At 44.9% G+C, this 16150-nt stretch overlaps 1 protein-coding gene and 1 non-coding gene across 2 annotated transcripts in view; one reads left to right on the top strand and one right to left on the bottom strand.

Annotated features, from left to right (window-relative positions):
• Positions 1 to 3290: 3290 nt before the first annotated feature.
• TRNAM-CAU (transfer RNA methionine (anticodon CAU)) lies at positions 3291 to 3363 on the top strand. Its single transcript has one exon. It is a non-coding gene; the product is annotated as a tRNA-Met (tRNA).
• Positions 3364 to 8228: 4865 nt separating this feature from the next.
• TBC1D31 (TBC1 domain family member 31) overlaps positions 8229 to 16150 on the bottom strand; it is a 55916-nt gene continuing 47994 nt past the window's right edge. The window contains exons 20-22 of the mRNA XM_033126953.1: positions 13315 to 13453; positions 10259 to 10351; positions 8229 to 8563 (exon numbers count right to left, since the gene is read on the bottom strand). Coding sequence (XP_032982844.1) covers positions 8430 to 8563; positions 10259 to 10351; positions 13315 to 13453 — 366 coding nt within the window. The 3' untranslated portion in view covers positions 8229 to 8429. The remainder of the gene's footprint in view (positions 8564 to 10258; positions 10352 to 13314; positions 13454 to 16150) is intronic.

Below are 16150 nucleotides of genomic sequence, written 5' to 3'. Positions count from 1 at the left end.
TAAAATAGATTGTAGTTTGTATGGAAGCCATAGGATATTTCGATTTCATTGAATGCATGTATGCTGTTTTATTATTATTTTTTAATCATCATATGCAATCTACTGGATATTCCATCCTTTGTCACTGTTCGAACTTACAATGAGAAAGGTTCGGTTATCAACTTATTTTGCAAGGAGGTGCATAGATGTTTTTCAAAATTATTTTAGGGGGTGCCAAAATGAGGAAACACTTTTGGAAAATGCTGCTGGGGTAGATGGAGTGATGGTGAAGGGCCCAGCGTAGTTGTGTGACTCAGGATGGAATCCTGCCTCCCCTGCTACCAGCGGTTTGAACTTGGCCAGGTCGCCCAAGGCTTCGAGTTTGCGCGTCTGTATACGGAGGGCGGTCGTAATACTGACCCCTTCAGTTTGTTCCTGAAGTAAATGTGCGGGGAGGAAGGCGCACCTTCAGTCACCCAAGGAAGGTGGAGGAGAGGCAAATGAGGGAGGAAATGGAGATCAGGTTTTAGCAGAGGAGGGGACCTTGGACCTGGCTGAAGAAAGACAAGGAAGGGATCCCCATAACAAAAAAAGGGGCTTGACGGTGGAGAATGCATATCAGGTGGAGAGAACTCCGGTGCAAAGGCCTGAAGGTGCGAAGGACTTTTTCCGGGAATTTCTCCCCAGTCTCAGCAAGCACCCCCTGAAGTCCTTTCCCTGCCCGCGCGCCCACCAGTCCTCGGCCATCAGTCACTGCTAGCCAGGCCAGGAGGTCACTTCCTGCGGGAGCCTCTGCGCTTGCGACCCTGGTGGGCATGGAGCACTGACCACCCTTTACTCTGGACTCGATTAGGGTGCGACCTGCGGATTCCTCCGCAGTAATCTACCTGAGCAGTGAGGAAGCACGTGTGTGTTTCATGACACTGACATGTTCAGATAAGCCTTTGAAAACTGGAGGCACAGGTATTCAAAGATGGAAACACTTTAGTGGAATATTTGCACTGCTCCTCCGCTCAACTTGTCTACCTTCCATAAACTGCTGGGTGAGGACGGTGGTCAAAAAGCAGGTACCCAGCTTGGTACCTGGCACACGGGTGTGTCCGAGTGGCAGCCTCCCCCGCTCCCCCTACCCTCTCCCCAGCCCTAGCCTGGGGCTTTGGACCTCCGCCTCCCTTCTTCCCCCTCCCAGAGCAGGGACAAACTGAAGCCCATGGGGGATGAGGGGGTGGCGGAGACCCCATGGCCCAGCGCCCCTGCACACTAATTTAGAGATTTAGTGTGCAAATACTAGCAAATGTGAATATACCGGCCCCCCCTTTTACAGAAATGGTGGCACACACCACACCCAGCTCTGCTCTGCTCGCTTCACTCATTTCGTGCCCATTGTTCTTGTTTGCAGCTGGGACGGACAGTCATTCCTGTGGCCACTTTCTTGTTGATGACACCTGAGCTGTTTCCAATTATTTGCAGTCCTGACACGGAATAACCATGAGGGAATAACCGCGAATTTATCCGTTGGACACTTTCCAGTCGTGGGCCTGCGGACCCGCGAGTTTGTAATTGTGGGACACAGGGCTATTGGACAATCCACACGTCAGTCAGCACTTCTTGGGCCTGGAAATCTGGGTGAAACTGCCGTGACACCCAAAGTGTGCAGTCCACAGGGGTTCAGGGACCCTGCAAGGATTCCTGTGAGTGTTTGTGTGTGTGTGGGGTCCCCTTTCAGGCCCCGTCTGTCTGCCCTCCTGCATCCGCGGGGTGGGCCTGGGACCCTGGTAACCTAATCCCCAGCCTGCCCCTCTGTAGGGTTCCTATTGCCAGGGAGCGTGGGTGGCAGTTTCCCGAGCATTGGGAGGTCGTGGGGTTCCCACTGGGGCCCGTGAGGGTGGGAAGTGCCACCCAATCCTCGAGGTCTGGGCCCTGGGGTCAGGACAACCGGCCCCCATCCTTTACTCCTCCTAAGGAGACAGGAGGATGCCCTAAGGAGCCCCACCTGGCCTGTCGGCTACCTGCCGGGCCTCACCTGTCCTGGAGCTCTCAATCTTGCCTTGTCTGATCCTCACCCCAATCCACCATTGCTCTCTCCCCCCAACTTGCAGGAATTCTGGTGCCTGTTCTTAAGATGTTATTTTCTTCTTCTCACGCTCATATTACCACTTGCCCCCTTAACATTCCACCTTATCTCCCAAATTCTGAGTGATTTAAAAAATTCTTCCAACATTTTATAATTCAAAATTTCAGATAAACAGACGTGGAAAGAATCGTACACTGAATATCCATACAGCCTCCACCTAAATCTATATTAACATCTTACGACTCGCAGGCTCCGGAATCTGTCCACCTCTCTGTCCTTAGGTCCGTGGGCCCATCAAACAGCTTTATCTGTGGAAGCCCTTCAAACTTGTAGACGTCACTCCACTCCCCAAACCTTTCTGTGTGCTTGCCGTTGGCTGGAACCAGTTTTAACTTACCTTTTTTTTAAAGGTAAAATTTACATATAGCGAAATGTACAAATCGTAAATTTGAGGCAGTCTGGCTGATTTTAGATGGTACGTGGACGAGTATTTTTTATTTAATAGTTATGTGTTTATTTTAACATGTATTACGCGGGGAAAAAACCCGTTTTCTATTTATGATAGTGACGTGAAGCTTCCTTTAGCAATGAATGTATTTCAGTGAGCTTCTGGGGGAAAGGGTTGGGGGAAGTGGAGGGGACAGGTGGCGGGGGTCTCCTAAGATGTTGAGGCTGTGGCTCCGGGTTTCGCTTCCGTGGACGCCCATAAGAAGACGGGCCTCGGCCCGGCTGGAGCGGGTTCTGCAGGGGGGGGGCAGGAATAGTGTGCACCTGCGCGTTTTCAAGTCACTGCATCTGAGCTCCCCGCTCCCACTCTTCGAGGCTGGCAATGTCCCTCTGAACGCAGCGCGGAGCATAGGGCTGGGAAAACAGGAGGTGCCTATTAAGTGTTTCCTGAGATCACAAATGTGCAACTGCTTTGTAAGCATTATACAAACCTAAGAGTTTACAACAACACCAAGAATCCAACTCCCGGGGGTCCCCCGACTCAGCACAGTGCTGGCAAACTAGGTGCCGTGTTTGTTGATTGACAAACACCTGCAGGAGGAGGACGACCAGAGCGCAGAGAGGGCGGTTCCGCCGGGGCGCCCTCCCAAGTGGGCCCTGAGGCGGAGAACTTTGGTTATCCTCGCGCAGGACCCAGAAAAAAGTAGAAATGAAGCTGCAGTTTTTTGAGCATGCGCATGGGGCCGCAGTGTAAGCCTCATTACCCTACGGTCGGGTCCCCTTCGTAGGTGCCTCGTTAGCGCAGTAGGTAGCGCGTCAGTCTCATAATCTGAAGGTCGTGAGTTCGATCCTCACACGGGGCACAATACTTTTGTTCGTTGTAGGCCTGTACTCGGGCGGGAAAGAGGGGTTTTGTTTGCTTGTCTGTGGACCTGGAGACCCGTACTCTTCCACTCTGGAGTCACCGCTGTGTCGGCCAACGCTCGGCTCGGTCTGTCATTCCCGAAGTACCCGTGGAGTTTTAACTGGCCCCAAATCTCCCGATTCTGCCCGATTGTCCCGTCGACTCCCGGCGTTCTGTCCCCTGATCGGAAGACGGGACCGAGGGCCGCGGTATGACGGTAAGGGGGGACACCTGCGGAAGACTGGAGTGCGCCGGGCGGGCGGGAGCCGCGGGAGCCTCTTAGGAAGAACCCCGTCCTCCCCACCTCCGCGCTGCTGCGGGGTGTTGCCGGGAGGGGCACCCCTACTGTTCCACCTTCCACCAGTGGTCCTGCCCTTGCCCTTGAGCAGTGGCCGTCGCTGGGGACGTGCACAGCGGAGGGTTAGGCCGGAGCCCGCGGGTCCTCCCGGCCCAGGAGGGCGCTGCCAGCGCCGCTGGGTGCAAGGCGCTTGTGGGGACAGAGTCCCGGAGAGCAGTTTCCAGGCTCTCGGCCTCACGGGGAAAGGTGCTGGCTCCGGTAGTACATGGCCATCAACTGCTACCAGTTAGCCATTAGCCACTGATATAACTGCTGTGGCTGAGCGAGCAAGGGCGGATTGCAGTTAGCAAGGGGTTGGTTGATTGGCAGGAAAGGACGGCAGATTTGCAGATGGTGTGGCTCCTGCTCCCTGTGTCTCTAACCCAGCCATCAGCGAGAAATACTGGTATGAACCCCCTATCTGTGGCTCCCTTGGGGTTCCTTTTTGGCCACACCATATCCTGCGTTCTTGTGTGGGGAGCGGCACCAGAGTCCCTGCATGACAGCCCACTAATGGAGGTTCCAGAGGAGTGGCTGGCACAGAAGGGCTCCGGGAGGGGTCTGATTCTTGACACCGGACACCAGGGAAGTGTCCAGGGGGCTGTGGGAAGTGGGTGGCGTGTGATGAGAGTCCAGGAGCTGGAGTGCGCTGAACACCATCCTGGGGAGTTTGGGCCGGGGAGCTGAGAAGGGGCAGGACGTGATAGGATATGGAGGCGGGGTCTCAAGGTCCTGAAGCACCTCCTGGGACAGAACCAGACAGGCCTGTGCTGTTACTGCATTTGAAACCGTGGCTCAATTGCAGTCATCGCGGATTAAGTTTCTGATAATTCAGTCATTCCACAGAGAAGTGAGAGCGCTAACCACCCCCTTCATCTTTCAAGTTTTTGATGGTGGCACTAATCTCTGCAATTCTCTCATCAGGGATGTGACAGTACTTTTGTTTTACTATCTTGGTAAGGAGGCCCTTGCAGAGGCTTTCACTTGCCTCTTTCTACCATAATGAATTTTACTCAGTGGGACATAGTGCCAGTGTGGAGATTTGGCTCTTTGTCAAATTATTCAATTATACATTTAGGTACTCAGAAAATAACCGCAGTTGGTCTCATGGCCTCACTGCGTCCACTGCAATTCAAACTTGGTCCACGACTCCTTCCTCACCTGACCACCGCTGGCCGTGACCTGGGTGGGCCACAGTCATTAGTGTCAATTTAGAGCCCAAACACCTGAAAGGTCTGGTGTTTTCTTTTTCATTTTACACAGTCATTCAAGTAAATGGCAGCAGGTCCCTTTGGAAAGGCTTGGGGGATTCCTCAAGAGGATCTGACCTCCCCTTCACTCAGGAGGCTTTGGATTTGGAAATGAGTTTAAGTCTGGAAAATGGGTGACAGGCATGGCTCTCCATTGTGGTGACTCAAGGCAGGATTTTGGCCACCAGATATGGTTTTTCCTGTTACATGTATCGAGCAACATTTTAGTGGGCTGTCTATCTATTTCATTCTTAGGGACAACATACTCAATTAGCAATAGCCCCAAATTCCTTACTACTTCTACTTCTCTGCTGCCCTTTCCTGGAAACAGTTGTCTTTGGTAGTTAAATGATGCCCTTTGGCCTCTGCTACTATGGAATCCCACCATCCCCATGGAAATCAGGGAGCACAACGGTGGCATCTCACCATCACTCGTCCCCAACAGAGAGCCACCACAGAGCTTTTCAAGTCTTGACACTCCCTTCACTCAGTGCCTTAACAAAGGGAGTGTCTTTGGGGCTGAGCATGTAGTTGGGAGGTGAGTGAGACGTTGGTATGTGATAAATCCACGGCTACTTTCCTCCTTTCCAAAGCCTTTGCGTAAGTTCATCTACATCCTATCAGGTTAATTGTGGCATGCCAGTCTGATTACACAGGGGCCGACGCTGAGTCCACATTTCTGTCAAGCAACCAAGTCAACTGTCAGAGCCACATCCAATGGCACGAGTGTGACAGTTATCAACATACTGCCTTTCAGCTCTAGTGCACTCTTCAGTACCCGCTCCCCATTAAGGGAGCGAAGCTTCAGGCCTTTCTCCTCACTGTGTGCGTCATGTTCAGCAGTCAGTAGGAGGTGCTGGAGGACATGGTAGGAGGCATGGGTGTCTCTTCCTAGCTCCAAGTGGTGGTGTGCTTATTCTTGTTCCCGCTTCATGGTCCATCAGCCGTGTGTGTGTGTGTGTGTGTGTGTGTGGACAACCAGGAGTGCTCTGCCCTAGCCGTGTGCCCAGAGCGCACATTCTTAGTGACTTTGCTGCAGTTGTCCCAACATGGACATGGCATGTTCCAGTAGCAGTGTCCTGACGCTTTGAGCACATACCTGCCTTCCAGCTTCGGTTTGCCTGTGCCCCAGAGGGTGGATTCCTATGGCCCTCCCAACATGGCCAGTGTACACACCACCCTGACAACACTCAGGGGCCCGATGCCCTGACTCCCTGTGCTTTTACCCAGAGCCTTGGACTGCCTGCACCCCAGAGACTGGCGTCTTGAGGCCTGGGGATTGTGGGCCAGCTCTAACCTAGGCAACCCAGCAACCGCGTCCACTATCCAGTGGTCTGCAACCACTCCTTCTCCAACGAGGTCTGAACCTGAGCCTTGGGGCGGGGGCAGAGGGAAGGAGCTCCCTTCCAAAGTGCCCTTTCTTTCCCTCAGTACTACATACCCTTTAGAATTCTTTACACCTTTATAGTTATTCTCCTATCATAGTCTAATAACTCTTTACATTTAACTTTCCTTGTTCAAATTATCATGTGGTTTGTCTCCTGATTGGACACATTAAGTCCAGACTCTGATAAGTGCGCCCATACTTAACTTATTAGTGAAGCCTTTGGCGGTTCGCCATTACGGCAGTCATCATGACTGCTGTGATGGTGAACATGGACTCACTGTGCAAAGGCCTGTAGCAAATGCTCAGATCTTGCTCAACATCAGAGGATGCAAACCAGAGAAAAACCGCATGAATGTATGTGAAAAGGCCTTTACCCAAGTCAATAACTGATTCAACACCCCTGAATTCACACAGGAGAGAAACTCCTTAAAGGTAGTTGATGTGGAGAGGGATTTAGCTAAAGCCGCAAAGTTATTCAACACTGTACAATTCACACCCAGGAGCCCTTATGAATATAAGAAATACGAAAAGGCTTTAGGAACTGCTCTGCTTTAACAAACTCAAGGGAGTACTTGAGAGAAGCTTTTGAATGTCGCCAGTGTGGGGAGAATTGTAGCCAAGTTCCACCTTCATTCAGTTCCCAGAGAATTTACATTGTACAGAAACGGGGGTATGGTTGAGGCTGTAATGTCAAGAACCACGAGGAGATAATCAGAAATGTATTTCACATATCTCATTAAATGTGATAACCTCTGAAATGCCAACCAAGCACGTATGACCGAAGCGATTCAGTCCACTATCTGAAATCTGCTAAGTCAGTGACTTTATGAAGATTATTATTGACAGAACTATAGGCTCAGAGAAAATGGAATGGGATAAAAAGAACTTCATTTGGTGGAGAGAATACATTAACTCACTGGATGAACAGAAACGCTTTGTGAAAATGAAATATTGTAACACTATAAAAGAGGTGTGTGTAGCTGCAAAACCAATCTGAGTAAGTATAAATCCTGGTAAAAGAGGTGAACGAGACAGAGGTCAGAAGCTGGCAACAGACAGCTGATTCCAGATGGCGGAATCACAGTATTTTAGAATTTGAAAGCTTTTAGGTGAGCAAGCAAATTCTGGTTCAGCAAAGTTCCCATCAGACCCTCTGCATTTTATATCCTGGACTTCCTGTTTCCAAACATAGCAGCCCGACCCAGGAAGGCATGTTTGCAACTACCTGAAAATGAACAGAAAATCAGGCTGAGGAAAAGTGCTCTTGGGGAAACAACGCCTCACATAGTGATGGGATATTATTTTAGAACGCTGACTGTTGGGCCAAAGAGAGCACTCTGCTTACTGAAAATATCTGGTTTACCGTAAGATTGTGTTTTGTGACCCTGGAGAAAAGAATTCCTACTCCGCATTGCACGTTACCGTATGTCAGGCACATTACCAGGAACTGTATGTATGTTTTCTTATTTCATTCTTACGTCAAATCCATGAGCTACTTCTACCCTCCTTTTGGAACTGGCCTCAGAGAAGTAATTTGCCCAAGATAATGAAACAGCCCCGATGTGGAGCTAAGAGCCAGAGGTGGGGAGAGTGGTTGGTGCTGTCAGAAGCAGACAAGACACGGATGTCATGTACGGTGTGACTGTTCGCGGGACAGAGGTCTGTAATTCAGGCCACTCCACTGTCACTGCCGAGTTCTCTCTCAGTCCTGGTCGGACAGGTGTTGAGATGGTTTCCTGCTCTTTCTCTCTCGGTTTATCTTTAAAATAAATCCTTATCAACTAGTTACTGAGGTTTATGCTGGCTTTCACAACCTGAAAGGGCCTAACAAGTTTTAATAGCTTCAAATTTTTTTTTTATTGTGAAAAGTACAAGAAGCCATTTACAAGCTAAAAAGCATCAGAATTAAATAGAACACATAATTTTTATACCCACAGTTTTCTATACAAACGGTGGATCTTTATAGGAATTTAAAATAAATAATCTAAAAATCAGTGTCATTGATTGTGAAATAGGTATCGCTCTCTCTGACTTTCAAGGTGACCAGCCTCCTATGTGGCCAAAAGATGAGGCGTCTGACAGCTGTTACGAGCCTGGGCGGTGAGTCTCTGGCGAAGATTTCTCACTCTCTCCAGAAGATCCTGTTCCATGGTGTCCCACTGTATTTTTCTTTGGTTTAAAGAAACTTGAAAACAAAATTTAAAATTAATAGTTTAATTTTCTGATGTTAGCAATGACACAGAATTTATTTTAAAGGTAAACTGTTATAAAAATCAACAATGAAATGAGTATTCTAAAAACCAAATTTCTTGAACAAAAGCCTGACATATTACCTGGCCCTATGAGGTTCCATTAAAAAGCCAAATATTTATTTAATCAATTGAATGAATGCTATCAGAGAATTTATCTGCTTTCGGTTATTTAGCACTTTTTTGATTTGAGGATATAGACAATCTTTTAAATTAGGAACAAGTTTCTCCCAGGAGAATCTGAGTTCTTTGTAACAGTAAGTTTCCTCACTAGGATGCTTAATGTAATGAGAAAAGGCATCTCAACTTGACAAAATTAATAATGTACCCACCATGACTACTTCCCAATGATTAAATAAAAATAAATTAAATGCTTTTAATAGTGGCTAGCACAGGGAGAGTCTAGAATTAAGATTAAAAAATATTACAATATATCTAAGCATAAGAGCCATTTCATATTGATTTAGAGAGGCTAGTAAAAACTGGAATTTGAAAAAGAAGCACCTTAAAAATAGACTTCTCATTCAAACTGCTTCAATTTCTGAAAACTATTTTCCAAGGAATACAGCTTTTATGCTTTGTTTTTGTTTTGCTGCCAAATGACCTAAACTTGCTAAATGTCCGTTAGTCAATTTTCAAATTTAGAATTATCTAGTTAAAAAGTTCTGATGTGTCAGAATAGAGAACAGTTGAGAATCTCTTGTACTTTTATTTGACTTATGCATGACTTTTGGTTTAATTCCTATTCTAACACAGAATTTATAATGCATGTAAAAGTGTGAGTTAGCAAAAATATTCTACACAACGCTGGATTCTTACGACTCTCATGACTTGTTATTAGGTGTATTTCTTATAAAGCTGGTCGTTAGGGGACATTAATAGAAATTTATTCTTCTAAAAGAACTCAAAAGACTTTGTTAAATCCGCTTCATCTATATGATAGTCTATTGGAAAAGTCAATGGAAATAAAGTCTAACAGTTTCTTGCGCCCTCTCTCCCCTCCTTTAAAAAACAAATTAAGTACTTCACAGGGGAAATTGTTAGCTTCTTTACGGGATGGTGCCTTGACTACATTCCTGTAAGATGTTTCCATCCCACCCCTTCCAAAAATGACCAAAAGCCTCTGTGAGTCAAGTCAAGGGATCGAAAGTCAGCTAACCAGCATGAAGCCATTACAGCGCCCACAGCAAACACGTTTTCAGTGGCTGGCGAAGGGGGCCCAGCCGGGAACAGAGTGCAGAAAACTCAAATATGTAATAGGCTTGAAAACGAATGCTGAGGTTTTCTTTTCACTAGGCTGTAAAACAATTATGAATACCATTAATGGAGTTAGTGACAGACTTCTGTGGCAGCCTCTGACCAGGTTTTGGGCAGCAGTGCTGGTGCTGAAGAAATGGAGACGCATTAATGAAGTACACTCGGCAAACGTCCTTTGCTCGACTCTAGGTCTGATCCAGTCCCCCCACCCTGGCTGGAAACCTGAGAATGTCGCTGCCTGCACTTGAGGATTTCCCTTATCAGTGCCCTGGGAAAAGGGTACCAGCATGCTATAAATGTAATTTAAGTCACACTCTTGCTTAGAGATTGCTAATTGAAATAACAGAAGAAATCTTTGTTGTGCATCAACTTACGCCAAGTCGAGGCGTCCACTTCAGAAACGTCGCTTACTGGCGAGGTTCTAGGCAAGCAGCTGGAGGCGACCTGTTCATACTGGCATCTGGGCCCTACAGTTATACAAGTGAAGCGGTAAAAGGGGATGTGTGGGCATGAGTAGAAAGCCGTTATTAACTCCAAATGGCCCCTTGTATCTGAAAATTGCTAAGGATAAAAAGCCCCTCACTGTTCGATTCTGCGAAAGCTCAGAAGAATGTGACACCATTGAAACGGCAAGGAAAATACAGTGAGTGAGAATTTTAAGAGCGGAGCCGAAGTTTTGGTAAAGTACTTTATAAACACCTTTAGCTAAAATACAAAGCCAACAAACAAACAACTCATACATGTAGATGTTAGGATAGAGAGAGCCTGAACATTTGTATGGATGGGAGCATGAAATGTGGTTGGCCAGCCTTCCCTGTGGGCTGCTCACTGGCTGCACCCAGGCAGGGCCTCGTCACAGCAATACACAGCCAGTCAGAGCAAGCGAGGCACGTTTCACCTAGAGAGCAGAGCAGTGCTCTACATCCAACTGGTGCCTCGCCCTGTTTTCTAAGCAACCCCTCCCCTTATTTCAAAGTGTATACTCACCCTTCAGCTGTGTTTTTACTGTTCCCTAACTCCTACAGCTTTGCATGCAATGAGACACCAAGGTCTTTTCAAGTTTTCATTCCAATGTCACTTATAACTGTTCCTTTCCTTTCTACTTCCATCCCCAGGGTTCAAACCTCCATGAGTAAGGCCCAGACTGTTTGGGTCACGCTGACTCATGACACTGCCTGCTTTTACCTGATGCAAGAGCTTTAGCTAATAATGGTTTTCACTCAGTTTTAGCTCAATGAGTCAGTAAGACAATTTGACTAATTACCAAATGACTAATTTGAACTGGTGTGGGGGATGGAATAGGAGAGTCATCTTCAAATATTTGAAGGGCTGTCAGGTGGCAAAGGTATTAAATGTAATCTGCATTGCTCCGCAGAACAGTTTCTAATGAGAGAATTAAAAATAAAAAGAAAGAAAAGCAGATTCAACTTTACATAAGGAAAAAAATAACTTGTAAGTGAGATACTGGCAGAAAATGGGATAAGGTAATGAGCTTGCCAGCTCTGTAAGTATTCTGGAATAGGCTGGCTGGCCGCGTCTGCAGAGATGATTCATTTGTCACATACCGGTTCTTCAGATCCTTCCCAATCTGAGATCTCACAGCTCTTTGTCTCTAAATGTGTCCTCCTAAATCCATCCTGCCCACGGCTGTTTAACTCATCTTCCCAAAGAGCTATGTTGTGACTATTATCTCTGTTCAAACAGCTAACGGTAACCCTGGCCTGCAGCAATGTGTCAGTATGTCCTCGGCACACGCTCCTGTTTCCTACCTCTCGGTGCCTCCCTTCTAGGCCCTGAGAGACGAACCAATGCTGAGCAGCTCCAATCAAAAGGCCGTTTTCCTAATTGTAGTTGATTATCTCCTAGTTTTAGGATTAAATGACTCTGGTTTAATTTATACAACCTGATTAAGGAAATGACAAACCCTTACATGTTTCCCTTTTGAAAACTGGATGATTATTTGTGATATTTAGGAAAGTTGAAAACAATTTTGGTAGCAGGGCAGGAGGACAGCACGGAGGCAGAAGGGCCAACATGTACGAAGACTACTGATGAGAGCAGTGTTTTGCGGTTTCGTCCCGTTTTCTGTTTCTAAATCCGTCCATTCTCTAAAAGCCTCAAAATTTTTTTTCTTTCTAAGGAGAGGTAAGTGTAACAGGACTAGAGAGAAGTGGCAGCTCCAGTTAATATCTTTTGTAAACCAATTTTAAATAATTTGTGCAGACAGGGACATTCCCCACTCTCCCCAAGTGCTCTGGTTGCTATTTGGGACCTAAATCTGAAGTATGAGAGATAACGAGGGGTTTCAAAAGGAGGCATAATTAAATGATGATAGCATCTAACCTATAATTTTACTTTTCAAATTTATGAATTGTTAAAGTAATGCACATAGTAGCATTTTTATAATAGCCAAAACAGTGGACTCCAGCCAAATGTCCCTCAACTGACGAATGGATAAATGTGGAATATTCATACAACAGAATTTTATTTGGCAATAAAAAGAAATGTACTGATCCATGTTATGACATGGATGAACCTCAAAACATTATGCTAGGTGAAAGAAGTTAAACACAAAGGACTGTATACTGTACGATTCTATTTTTATGAAATTTCCTGAATAGGCAAATCAGAGACAGAAAGTAGATTAGTGGTTGCCAGGGGTGGGGAATGGGACAGTGACAGGAAATGGGGAATGACTGCAAATGAGTACAGGGTTTATTCTGGGGTGCTGAAAATTTTCTAAAATTGATTGTGGTGATGGTTGCATAGCTGAATATACTTTTTAATGTATGATACAACGTACAATACCATTGAATTGTACACTTTCAATAGGTGAATGGTATGGCGTGCGAATTATGTATCAATAAGGCTGTTATTAACAAAAGTAATATATACATTACAAAAGACTGAAATAATACAAAATATAGGGATATAAAAGTTCCCTGTATCTGCACTCTATTTCACAGTTTTAAATTATAATTTTGATTTTTCAGTTGATGTCATTATAAACCTTGCATCAAAACCTAATGTTTGATTAGATCCCATGGTAAGTTTTCTTGTGCTACTTTCATATATTATTGTTCTGAGGACCAGCTATTGGTAAAGCAGAAATTTTTATTAAAATAAACTAGAAGTAGTACTTTGGGCACAAATCGTATTCTATCTAATACATTAAGGGGACGCCAAGACCCATGGAACCATGGACTCAAACAGAAGTCTACAGGATGGCTGAGAACATTTTCTTGACTGGAGTTTTTAGCAGCTTAACCTTCTCAGCCCCACTCTCTGACCAAAAAAAACGGTGGCTAGTGATTACATTTTAGCTGAGCAATAATTTGAATACAAGTACCAAAATACACCTCAAGGATTTATCCACCATAACAGACCGCATGAAATGAATGAAGAGAGAAAGGCCTTCACGGGTACTCACCGTCATGATATGGATGTTCAGCGTGCTCTAACGCAGCATTTATCTCCTTCTCTAGAAACCACTGTCTAGAGGCATCTGAAAGAGCAGAAACTTTCTTTTCGGATTTCAAACGAAAGTCTTTTTCTTCAGCTTCCTCCCACTAAATACAAATAAGTGAAAAAAATAAAACACATAAAAATTGCAGTAATGCAACTTCTTACAGTGGAAGAAGCCCTTCTGTTACCTCTGCTCCACTTCCTTTTATACTTTCAGTCACGTAGGGTCTGTTTGGTATTCGGGTGAGCGGGGAGCCTGCCTCGGCCCAAGGCCGTTGAAGAACCTTAAAGCAGAGGCACTTCTGATGTACCGCTCTGGACCTAATGCCACGTGCACACCTGTAGGTCCCAACTGTCACCGAAATAAGAATTCGTTTCACTGCATTCCAAATCTCAAATCTTATGGGATTAAGTTAGCTTTTAAAAATTAATGGCAACTGTTTCATTTAATTTGAATGCTATGTCTTAATAATAAAGTCTACAAAATTCAGAGAATGAATTCTTTTTTTCTTCCAGTTTTATTGAGAAATAACTGACATACCTTGCTGTATAAGTTTAAGGCATACAGCATGATGGTTTGGTTTACACATATTGTGAAATGATACAACAGGTTCAGCTAACATCCATCTTTTCTCATATACCATGTTTTCCCGAAAATAAGACCGGGTCTTAATTTTTGCTCCAAAAGACGCATTAGGGCTTATGCTCAGGGTATGTCATCCTGAAGTCAAGCTAGGGCTTATTTTCCAGTTAGGTCTTATTTTCCGTTTAAGTCTTATTTTCAGGGAAAAAAAAGAATAAAAGGAAAAATTGTTTTCCTTGTGATGAGAACTCTTAGGATTTACTCTCTTAACAACTTTCCTATATATCACACAGCAGTGTTAGCTATAGTTATCATGTTGTAGAGAATGAATTCTTTGTCCAGCTCTGGTACACATAACGACTATAGGGAATCAAGTAATGTTTATTAGCCCTTGTTCCTACCGTGTTTCCCCCAAAATAAGACCTAGCTGGACCATCAGCTCTAATGCATCTTTTGAAGCAAAAATTAATATAAGACCCAGTTATCTAGACTAGGTCTTCTATTATATGATATGATACGATATGATATGATGTAATATAATACTGGGTCTTATATTAATTTTTGCTCCAAAAGACACATCAGAGCTGATGGTCCAACAAGGTCTCATTTTCGGGGAAACACGGTAGTAAGAAAACAATAATCTTAAAATTAGCTCCAAGGGTAACTAAAAGAATCAATCTAAAATACTGTATAACTCCTATTACCAATGTTCTAAGGATGCTGTAGTTTTTTGTATATGCAAACACACATACAATTTTTATGTTACAGAAAAGCTAATGAATTAAATATGCATTATGTAACAAAAATTTTAAAGAATCATTAGGGCCAGAGGGGACCATAGAGAGTCATCCTTTTCAGGTTACTGATGAGGGGACTGAGCCTGTGTGACCCTCCAAAGCCACAGAGCAGTCAAGCCAGCTTTAGAACCAGGACACTAGACACAAAGGAGGATTTCACATACCATGAAAAGCCTTTATGACGATTCTCAGCCTACTGTCAAATATACCGCTTTACCCAAAGGAGAGTACACCTAAGTTTACACAGTCCAGCCCCAGTATCAGCAATCCTTACCGTGAAGATGTGGGCTTCCACCACAGTTTTCCTGAGGAGAATAGTCTCAGTGATTCGGCCTCACTCCCACCCCTCCCTGTCCTTGAATGAAAGGGTTATAACGATGGCCCCGTACCCCTGGGATGGGGTAGGAGGAAAACGAATCTGGAATACTGACTTGAAGGACATACATTCTGAAAAGCTTTCGGAATAGACAGTATGATATAGCAGCAGAAAGAAGAATGAACAAAAGCCAGTTATCTAGTTCCTGATCGCTCCCTAGCTCTTCAGGGTCCTCAGGGAAGGCGTCTGTGTCAGTGGTGTGTACAGAGCACAGCTCCAGAGTTGTCCAGGGAGAACTCTTAGGATTTACTCTCTTAACAACTTTCCTATATATCGCACAGCAGTGTTAGCTATAGTTATCATATTGTAGAGAATGAATTCTTCTCTACAGTTATGCATGGGTGATAGACACCCTTACGTTGTCTCCTCAAAATCCATTTTCTGGTTCTTCTTTAGGAATAGAATTCTGATTTTATTTGGGATGATAATGCTCCCTGCTAAAAATACTCCATTTCCAACATCCTCTGCAGCCAATAGATTGCAGAAATGTGACACAGGACTTCTGGAAAGGAGTTCAAAAGGAATTGTCCAAGCTGGGAGGTGGAACCTTCTGCCCTACTTAAAAAGTTAAGTACTTTAACTTTAACTTAACTTAAAAGTTAAGTACCCTTCTGCCCTACTTTCTTCCTGCTGAATATGTAATGGCTGGAACTCCAGCCATGTTGGATGGTAAGGCATCCTTGAGAATGAAAGACATATACCCGGAAATACTGCAAAAATGTTGAAGGAGGCAGTTTCCCTGATGACCTTGGAGTCAGGATACCACCAGCCAAGACGGCCTACCTCCAGATTTCTTTCATCTTGCTTATAGTCATTGTTATTTTGGTTTTTGTTACTAGCAACTACAGTAATTCTTAACTGCTCAAAATCTTTTATACTATAAAGAATTAGATAAGCAAACAGCCAGAACAAATCCAGGAAGCTGAGAAGTTGAGACACACACTCATGTGAATAAGAAAGACACTTAGTCATTTTTAGAGGGCATCAATATTGCACTTCTCTGAGCAATACCTGTTAAAATCAGATCATCTTTAAGATATTTTCC

Source organism: Rhinolophus ferrumequinum, chromosome 14, assembly GCF_004115265.2.
Source record: "Rhinolophus ferrumequinum isolate MPI-CBG mRhiFer1 chromosome 14, mRhiFer1_v1.p, whole genome shotgun sequence".
NCBI lineage: Eukaryota > Metazoa > Chordata > Mammalia > Chiroptera > Rhinolophidae > Rhinolophus > Rhinolophus ferrumequinum.
The sequence above is the reverse complement of the archived record's forward strand: the minus strand, read 5'-3'. Positions and strand labels throughout refer to the sequence as shown.